General features: G+C 36.6%; 1 protein-coding gene across 1 annotated transcript; it reads left to right on the top strand.

Annotated features, from left to right (window-relative positions):
* Positions 1–282: 282 nt before the first annotated feature.
* Positions 283–1,119, top strand: LOC149034790 (uncharacterized). Its single transcript, XM_089194907.1, has one exon. It carries the CDS (start codon positions 283–285, stop codon positions 1,117–1,119), a length of 837 nt encoding a protein of 278 aa, XP_089051033.1.
* The last annotated feature ends 9,781 nt before the right edge of the window (positions 1,120–10,900 follow it).

Below are 10,900 nucleotides of genomic sequence, written 5' to 3'. Positions count from 1 at the left end.
GTCTTCACGGCTTACTGTTATGAAAAATTCCTAAACTACACAGCATTGAATCATTGTGGTTAAGTGCTTCTTAATAATTGTGTGCTGAATATATTACGCGCCTATCAAAACAACATTTCCATTTACTATGAAGCGAAACTAACGACGTACATCTAAAAAGTTCTGCTTTGATTTTTTTTATCCCTCAGTATTGATCAAAGGATCACCAGTTTTTAAGGAGAGATCAGTGTATTGTATTTCAGCAACGAAGTGATTGAACGAATATTTATGGAAGATTTTATGATGACAACCCGCGTGGACATAGACGAGCATGCATCACTCCTGCACCGCTCAAGCTATTACCTGCCTATTCCAAACGAAGACAGGCAAAACAAAAGATCCGTCAAACTGTGGGCTGTAGGCTTTGCCTTGCTGTTACTATGGAATATTGGTGGCCCATGTGTTTACATGATTCGCAGTGTAAATTGTTTCAAAGACAATTCCACTGTCTATTTTTGTGAGAAAGGCGCAGTGTTTCCATATTCCGAAGAACTGGTGATAACATGGCTTGCTACACTCTCTGTTTTCACAATCATCATCATCTTGGCACTACAGAAAGTTCCAGATTTTCTTGGATACAAAGCCATCCTACATCAGCTGAAATTCCTTCCCTCCTATTGGACTCTGATGATTCTTTTGTTTGTATCCTTGACCAGATACGTCAAGCTCGCTATATCTGCCAAATCCATCAATTCCTGGATGATATTGATGGGTTTGGCTTTTAATTATATTCTAAGAACTATATTTGTTGGCTACTTGAATTATACACAGTTGAATTTTCTGAAGCGTCAACATCCCAATTATATCTTTGTGTTGTCAAAGCTTTCCGTGCTGGTGTTATTTGCCATCTCTCTGGTGAACTTGCTCGCCACCATTTTGGAACTTACTGTTCAAGTTCATAAGGTACATCGGTCTATGGGAGCACAACACTCGGAGTATTTTGAAATGATAAATGATCTTCTGCGTGACTTTGGTACAACCACTTTCAGATTCAAAATGACGAGTTTCTTTTGGCAGAAACTTTTCATTGATGATAAAAATATTCTCTCTAACCAAGCACCTTTGATGATAGAGCAGTAAAACAGAGGGTGTATAGATTGGTGAGAGTGACGGCCTCTTATCCCATTTGGCGCAATTTTCGATTGAGTGTCGAAAGTAATCCGAGATTTGCTTCATCACGCTCTATGATTAGTCCAGAAAACTCTCGCTCCCCTCAGAACTGATCAGATGCAACGCTAAACCCAATCGCGACTTGTACCCTCGCGTGTTTCCACGACTTTTGCAGTTTTGCTTGGTTTTACTTTGAATTCGTATCGGTTCTTTGAGATGATTTCCTCTCCTCTGATTTGCCGATGTATTAACTTTGGCTTTGGTTTAAAGACACTCAATCGAAATGAACTATTAGGAATTCTATTACTTTCTCGCTATGCGAACGACAGAGAAAATGGCTCTAACGAATTGTAAATAGCCTGTTCCACATCTCTCGGGTTAAAAAAGCAAATGGCATAATATTCGTGTTTTCGCGTCTCAAGCGAAATTGCTAGTTACTTCTTAGATGTTTCTCTTAACATATAAACGGGTGTAAATCCTAATATACCAATTTCATTTCATTTTAATTACTGAGACTTATTATATTTTTATTTGCTTGCTCTTTTTGTTACATACGCGTTCAAACACAACTAATTCAGTGTTTAAACCAATGAAAGGTGAGTTTGATTCAAAGGTTTTGGGCATCCTCAATGCAGTGCCCAGTGGCACCATGAGTGTTCGTGTCAATCAGGAGAATCTCGGGCGTGAGTCATCGATTCCATCGCGCGAAAATTGGAATGGTTTTAATCTTATCTAAAATATCTTTGCTAATGGAGAGTCTAAATTTCCATCTGTCTGTTCTAAGCGGTGAAAGATTAGTCTTCAAACGCGCAGCGAAATAATTTCTGCCTGAGTGCAACACCAAATCAACAGTAGATTACTTTAGTGAATATTTTATAATAGTGGTGTCTACGTTAGTGCGTGACAGTCTGTCACTCCATTAAGCAAGAAACAATAAAGTTCCACAAAGACACTTGTGAAAAACAAAAGTAAATGCGAGTTGAAAAGAGTTTCGTAAAATAAATATCTGCTTTAGAATGTCTGTTTTTAAGGAGTGCGTGACTCGATATCGGCATCTAGCGAGACCACGTGAGAACTCGTAGGAATGGAGATGCTTCGTGACAAAATTAAGACCTTAATGCTGCTTTTTTCTGTTTTTAACCCCATTTTTCGAGAGCTTATATATTTAATGTAATTCAGGCTAAGTTGAGTTGATGGCTACTGCTACCTGTTATAATCATCTTTTTATATGATAGCGTTAAGACAGAAATTTAGTAGCAAACATTTCTTCACATCTTTAGTGGCCATGGAGAGGATTTCAACTGAAGTTCCAATTGTGGACGTTGAAACAGCTGACAAAGAAATTAGTCAGGATGTTAATGAAGACTACTTACGAGGTTCGCTTTAAGCTTCAGTTACTTTACTACAAGAACATGCACTGTGTATTCCGGCTGTATGTAGATCGTAGCAGAGGCACAGCTGCATGTATGATCACCCCATGGGGTGTGCTTCCTAGTTATAGGTCACGATCACGACCGAACTGACTACTGACTATAACATTTTCAACAGAGTTAATTACAATAATGGGGTCGCACATTTTCGAAATTTTGGGGGTAAGACAAGTCTAAGAAAGTAGGGATTAAATGACGGAAAGTTCGCAGTTAGAAGGTCGTTACCAGCGCGTATTATCAAAAGTGACTAAGATGGGGTCGATAATTAGCCATACAATAGACTATAATGGGGTAGGGGTTCTGAAAGGCCAACGGCAGATGCCCCACAAAAATTGACTCAAGCAACCTCTCAATTTGTGTAAACCACAAGACTGAATTAATTGACAACATGGCGGTTCTCTCGTGCAGTCGAGCACGTTTTTGTCTCTGCGCATGTGCTGCACGCACACCGCAGGTTAATAAGATTGCGGTCTAGACCACTAGTCCCCAGATTCCTCACAATTTATCCGTTATATTTTTTCTTCTACAGGTGGTTTTGGCGAGTTACCATCATGACAGCCTGCCCCGAAATAGATCAGCCACAGATACGGAAATCAGCCAAAATAAAACTAATCTGGCCAAGACAACGAAATTCCTGTTATCCAGTGGTCTTCAGTTTGTTGTTGCTATGGCAAATAGTTAGGGCACTTCCGAACAGGATTCGTGATGTTTCTTGCATCAGGGTCCAATCCACCGCATATTAGTGCAATAAAATGCCGCTTTCCCTTTTTCAGAGCAGCTAGCAATAGTGTGGCTGGCTTCGCTGTGTATTTTCACCGCTGGCTCAGTTGTTGCTTTTCGGAATGTTCCACAGTTCCCCGGTTACAAGGCAATTCTATATCAGCTCATGTTTGTTCCTTCATTCGTGACTCTGGTTCTTCTTCTCACCCTCGCCTTGTGTCGTTACATCAACCTATTCATCTCTATCGAGTCTTCTTCATCTTGGGTCATAATTTTTTTCCTTGATACTAAGTTATATTCTCAAAATTTTAGCCGTCACCGCCAAAAATACAAAAATATAATTGGTAGGTAATCAGTAACAGATATAGTCTAATTGTCTTTTTGAGAACACTTGATCTTATCTTAAGCGATTTATTTAAAATATAAATGGACAAGTCGCCTTCGGTGAAATGAAATACTCAAACAAAAAATGTTTATACAATTCAGGGGCTGTGTAGCCAACCTTGTTGAATTGATTCAGTAAAAACACGAGAGGCCAAGTGTTAACTGAAATGCTTCAGTGTCGAAATGACAAACAGTTCAGCTAACTGTACTTTGGTTTGGTGACTTGACACAAACGGTTCAGAGAAGTGTGAAATGGCTTAAGTTATCGGCAAATGGTTAATCGTAAGCTGCAATGGTATAGTATCGAATCAATCTACTCACCGTAAAGTGAAATGGTTTAGCGTGACCACAAATGGTTTAGTACAAACCGAAATGGTTTAGTGTTACAGCAGTTGGTTTACGCAATAACCACCAAAAATCCAAAAGGGAAGTAGACAAGTCAAGCGCTTGAAATGAAACAGTCTATGTGGGGTCTAATGTCACAACCTACGTCATTCAGATCGAATTTGGCGCGAAATTCGCCAGAAAGAGGTATTCGCTACGCCGTCCATTCGACGTTTAACACAGGAACAATTAACAAATTATTTCTGTAGCCTCGTCTACTAGACTCAGAGAGCCTCACTCAGGTAATAACCTTTTTCACATTTGTCTATTTTAGCTTGCTAGCGAATAAATTTATACCCTCATCATCTTACCGCAATATCAGTAAGTAAATGATATTTCGGATGAAACTGTTTTTATCGAGCTGCAGAACGTTCGGTAGCTCAATAATCATTTACTGAAAATGAAAGTAAGCTTTCACAATGATGTATTTTCCTATCGTTTCAAACCATATGCTTTTTTTTCACTCCAATTTTTATAGTTTGTTAAAACTAAGTTAAGCCGCAACTATTAGAGACTTAATCTTGAGGTTGTAAAATTTCTGATAGTTGCGGCTTAACCATGTTGGGAGTTTAAATTGCTATTAGCTAGTTCTAAATTGTTCTTTTGTTCTTTTCAGTTTCTGTAAGTGAAAACTGCTGTACTTTAAATGGAGAATTCTTACCATGGTCATGGTAAGAATTCCCCATTTTTCTACCTCAATATAAAATAAGAATCTGAAACAAAAGGAATAACAAAAATACAGATAAAATGCATCATTTTACACGACAGCACATTTACCGTCTAGACAGTAAGAACTATAGCCAGGAAACGTGATAAAGCGATTCATTGTTTTAAGACGACGAAACTACAACTAAAGGGCGCCTTAAAACTATATAGTTTTTATAGTTTTGAGGGGCATTTTAGATTCTTATCCTATTCAATTTCAAGCTTGACTTTTCCATTTCCCTTTTGTATTTTTGGCGGTTACGGCGTAAACCAACTGCTGTAACACTAAACCATTTCGGTTTGTACTAAACCATTTGTTGTCACGCTAAACCATTTGGGGTCACGCTAAACCATTTCACTTTACGGTGATTAGATTGATGCGATACTAAACCATTGCGGCTTACGATTAACCATTTGCCGATAACCTAAGCCATTTCACACTTCCCTGAACCGTTTGTGTCAAGTTACTAAACTAAAGTACAGTTAGCTGAACCGTTTGTCATTTCGACACTGAACCATTTCAGTTAACACTTGGCCACTCGTGTTTTTATTGAATCAGTTCAACTTAGGGTGGCTACACAGCTCCTGAATTGTATAAACCATATTTTGTTTGAATATTTCATTTCACCAAAGGCGACTTGTCCATTTGTATTTTAAATAAATCTCTAACGATAAGATAAATCGTTCTCCAAAAGACAATTAGACTCTATCTGGTATTACAAACCAATTCTATTTTTGTATTTTTGGCGGTGACAGCCGCCCATATGTGGGCTCTTCTTTCAATTTACGTTGAAGAATTTCCGGCTTCAAGCTTGCACAGATTTATGGGCCAAGAAACTCCCCGTTTCATTTTCACAACGCGCCGTTGCGATTCTCCGTTCCATGACATAGCTTTCGAGTCTTCTTAGTACTTTCTCTGTCTTAGTGACTTTGAAACATTTTCATGACGGACTGAGGAAGCAAGGTCGTAAAATAGTCAAACGTGCTTTCCATTTCTGCGACAGAGGTAAGAACGCATGGTTGTATCAGATTTTTGAGTATAAAGTATATACTTTTATTTCAAATTTTTTTAGTTGAGATTTCCTCCTTCAAATGTTCCTCATCTGTCCGAACTTTCTCTTATTTCCGATAATGAAAGACGTTCCTGCAGTTAAGTGACAACGATTGCCAACTTTTACTTTATTCTGGCGTGTATTAACTGTATTGCCGCTTCGTGTTAGTTATAAGCTTATTAAGCTGAGCTTATTTTAACAAGTTACAGCTTTCGAATTCACAAAAATTCGCAAGCAATGCCTGCCATTTACCTTGGACAAAATAAGTAATTCGGGAGAGTTACAAAGGATATCCAAATTATCGATTTGATTCAGTGCAAGCCCTTTTGATCGCAACACTTTCAGTTTCGTTTGCGTGTCATGCGGGGCATGTACACAATCGTGTTTGGCACAAGCTTTCATGTCGGGCTTATGTACGAATTAACTTCATGTCGGGCTTATGTACGAATTAAATTAATTCATGTGTTTATGTTTATCATTTTATACTGTAGTTTGAAAGTGATTTTTTCTTTTCGATAGACAGCTTAGATTGTCCTTCCAAACTGTACTGTAAAACTGATTTCCTTGTTAAATATTGAAACAAGTTGATTTTTCTTCAAATTCAGCTAGTTATTTACTGCAAGAGTTATTTCAATTAACTGCATTCGAGTTTTAGGAGTCCAATTCATCAACTGGTAATGATTGATTAGTGTCTGAGTGAAGTTTTACCTTTTGTCATCTGCTAATCAACATATGATCAATCAATAATCATACCAACTGAATGTTTCCGATCAATTTTTTTTTTTATCAAAACTGGTTTAGTTCTGCATGAGGCTGCATGCATCCAAGTATGTGTTTGGTGATAATTTGTGTTGTTATATGGCATGGTAGTCTTGGGATAAATGTAAAGTTCTGATTGGTTCTTACTTCGTCAGGATTTTGCCACATAAACCATCATTGCACCATACAGAAAATCATAAAACATGTAAATTCATTGTAAACTAGTTTAGTCCAAGTGACATTGGTGCATTACAATTACCTTGCTCTCTTGAGGGGTACAAGGGAATATTGGCACCATGTCATTCCTATACTGTTACAACCTTGGGCCAATATACCTCTGTAAAGCCCTGGCAATCAGCTGGTTATATAGAAGTTTGTAGTGGTTTTTGTAAAAGCGATATACACTTACAGGCTATTTTGAATTCCAGTTCAATTGACTTCCTTTTTACTTCACATTTATTGAATTTTTTTGTACATGAAGACAGTCAGCAAGGATTATTTGATATTTAAAAAACAACCAGTCATGATTATTAGGAGAATTAAAGTTAGCATCAAAGACAAATCAATTGTGTGCACAGACAATGTAAATATGGAATACCTGCAAAAACAATTAGTTAAATATACATATACTAATAAAGCAAAAATGTCAGCACCTGCACTAAATTGAAATCCATTTCAACATACATCAGCATGCATAAATGTAAATATTTCACTGTTTTTCCTGTGATAAAGTGAAACAGTTGAACTATGGGCATCAGCTCAACTGTAGGAAATTGAATAAATGAAATATATCTTTTATAAGTTTTGACCAGTAATCCCTATTTAAAAATCAAATAAGAAAATTTTACTTTGGTGTTGTAAAAGTTGTTTCTTATGAGAAAGGATTCAGCATAAACTCTCCCCTCTTGCGGAGACATGGTGGTCTTATGAGTAGTGAGGTGGACTCACAGTCAAGAGGTCTGCATTTGTAGCCTGGCCTGTGCTGGACTCAGGGTCAAGAGGTCTGGGTTCCAGTCAATGTGTTGTGTTCTTGTGCAAAACACTTTACTCTTACAGTGTCTGTCTCCACCCAGGAGTATAAATGGGTATGAGTAGGGGGGGGGGTGAAGGGGGGGGAAATTATGGTGGAATGGACTTCCATCCTGTCCAGGGCTGGGTAGTAATACTCCCAGTTGCTTCATGTGAGGAAACCAGGATTAAGTAAAGCTCATGCCCTGGACAGGCCACTTTTCAAATTCAGATGGGACCTAACTACCTACCACCTCCTAGTTTAAATGATTTAAATTGCTACTGTTACGAATTATATAAACTTGAAACACACAGATGTTGATTTTTACCCAATTTATTTTAGTCAATTGCATAGGAATGTCTTTGGTAAATCTTGAAATTTATTGTAATGAGAAGTGAATTACTATTTATTTAAATATTAATGCTTGTTTTCTTCAGTATATATATCTTTTGTTCTTTTACTGCTTTAAATATGTTATTAATATTAATTGCTTGTGATTTTGTGTCTATGTATCCCTCCCATTCTCAGAAGGGAAAAAATGTTTATTTTGCAACTGGGAATATGTTGAGCTAATTTTTTATCATTTGCAACCATCTTTTTTTCAGGCCAGGATGACTTAAAACAGCAACTTTTTGAAAGAAGCATCCCCTTACAGTTGCTATGGCAAAAGAAAGAAGTCCAATTAAGGTTCCATCTGAAAATGAAGACTTACCTAACACAGAGAATGCTCCAGGTTTTGATGACGACACTTTACGAGGTGAGCTTGGTTCAACTTTAGCTTCAGTCACTGTTAAAACGTTTTCTATTCCACCAGTTTCAAGAATGTAAGCAGATGTGGAGAATGATGTTAATACACTGCATGACCACTTTAAAGGATATTTGGCCAGTCATGACTCTCTTCTATGATTACAATATGTTGTTCATTGACTGAGAGGATCTATGACATATTTGTTATTTTCTTTTCTCAAAGTTCAAAGCAAATTACACAAAGTTATAATAAGTAAATGCTTTATTTGATCATCATAACATTCATTTTGTAAGTTTGCATCATAAGTACCATCATCATCATCATCATCTTTCCATCATATTATGCAACAATCAATTGAAAGTTTCATATTCCCCCAAGCAACCAATTTCCAGTAGAGTGCAAGTGTTATATCATTGAATATGGAGGTGTTTAACCCTTGACACCCTAACATCAGTATCCATATTCTCCATACTATTCTTTGCATGTTTCTTGTGGTACTGAGAAAGAGAATTCATTTGAAGATCAATGCTTCTTAGGTTGGTGATCATTTCCTTTATTCTCATGAGCTTAGTGAATGATTCAGCAGTATTACTGTAAGGAGAAGTGAGATGCTGGTCACTCTTAGGGTTTAAAGAGTTAAGGTAGATAGTGAACTTTCACTGACAAATAGCTCAGAAGAAAAAAGTTTACAAGGTCTAGGTTTTAAAGCTTGCATGGTCAATTAGTTGAAAGTCAGGTTGCTTATTGTTATTATTATTATTATTATTATTATTATTTTTTTTTTTTTTTGCCTAAAAATTGTGTGGGGCATTTAAACACATTATTAATTTTGCCTGTGGAATAGGAATTTTAGGAAACCAAAAGTTTAAATGCCTAAGGGTTTGCTTCTAATTGAGTGACGCTTAATTCTCATCATTGTTATTACCACTGTTGTCAACCAAATTATTAACATCATGATTATAGATATTAATCTCATCTTCTTTATCATTATTCTTATGATTTATATAATAACTGTTAGTTATATAATAACTGTTGAAGGGAGGAGGGGGGACTGCACACATCCTCCAAGCTTTTCAGGGGATGGGTAGAGTCAGGCAGGTGCAAAAGTGGCAGCTGGCACTAAAGGAAAAATCTGCAGATTTCAAATCTCCAGATCTTGGCAGCTCTGCTTATGCACCAATTAACTACAACCACAGGTAATTATTAACTACAACCACAGACTTTGACACAAATTATTTTTTATTTTTTCTTTGCAGCCACAGCTGATGTTTATAGGAATGAGGGTAATGAAGCCTTCAAGAAAGGAGATTTCATCAATGCTATTCATTTTTACACCAAAGGAATTGAAATGAACTGCAACGAAAAAGAACTGAAGGCCAAACTGCACAACAACAGGGCTATTGCACATTCTAAACTTGGTAAGATGATGAGAGCTTTAATATGCATTTTTTTTTCTATTTTGAAGCTATTGAGTTGTCAGTGGTAGTTTTCTGAAAAAGGTGATAATTTTGAATGCATGTCCAGCAAAATGTACATCTTATCTTGGCCTCTCAAATGTACAGAGAAGTAACCTCTTACCCCAGATATCAATGAACATCACAAGTTTTTCCCAAAATTATAGTAATGGAAGTTGGTTTGCAATATGTATGGCTAATCAGAGATATTTATTTCAATAACAGGAAATCACCAGGATTCACTAAGGGATGCAGAAGCAGCCATTGAGTCAAATCCAACTTTCCTTAAGGCAATTGTGAGAGGTTAGATATGTTAGCTGTACTATAATAATAATAATAATAATAATAATAATAATAATAATAATAATAATAATAATAAAAGAACTCAACACTTTAAGGTTAAATGAGGTTAAATGGAGTTCAATCTTGTCTCAATTGACTTTAATTAAGAGGTCGAGACCACCCTGATGTACATTTGAATCCAGCTCTTGACTGTGACCGCGATAGTATTTAACCGATTACTTTGAGGATTTGCACACATTTTTTTACATCCTTAGCTAATGTCTGCTGCGAGTATCAGTCAGTTTGATGGACGGCTTGTCAATCAACAGAGGCAAATATACGACTGTGTTTTTAGACTTTTTGATTCAACTAAATATTTCACAACTTTAAGGTCAAATATCCCGTTGCCAGAAAGCTACAACACTAATCTTAATTACCCTTTATAACCCATCATTTCATCTCTGAAAATCATCAAAAAAAATCTTTGGGCACTACCGTATTTTTGTCTTGGATGCCTTTTAAAATCTGCGACTGTGACAAGTTTCTCTCAACTACACCTGTCACGCAATTCTTGCTCTAGGCGGTCACTTGACAAAATAAACCTACATTTTTTAGCTCTTTATACAAGATGATTGATCAAGAAAGGTGAAAAATGTGAAAAACTTTCGCGAAAAACTTTTGAGATAAATTTAAAAATTAATGGGAAAATCGTAGCGTTTCTTTCTTCAGTCGTTTATTACTTTGAAGATTTGCTAAAATCAGCAGATATGGCTTTTGTACGGCACAAAACATTCATTAGTTAATAATTTGATTGTTTATCATCA

This window comes from Pocillopora damicornis, chromosome 14, assembly GCF_964200805.1.
Source record: "Pocillopora damicornis chromosome 14, jaPocDami1.2, whole genome shotgun sequence".
NCBI lineage: Eukaryota > Metazoa > Cnidaria > Anthozoa > Scleractinia > Pocilloporidae > Pocillopora > Pocillopora damicornis.
The sequence above is the reverse complement of the archived record's forward strand: the minus strand, read 5'-3'. Positions and strand labels throughout refer to the sequence as shown.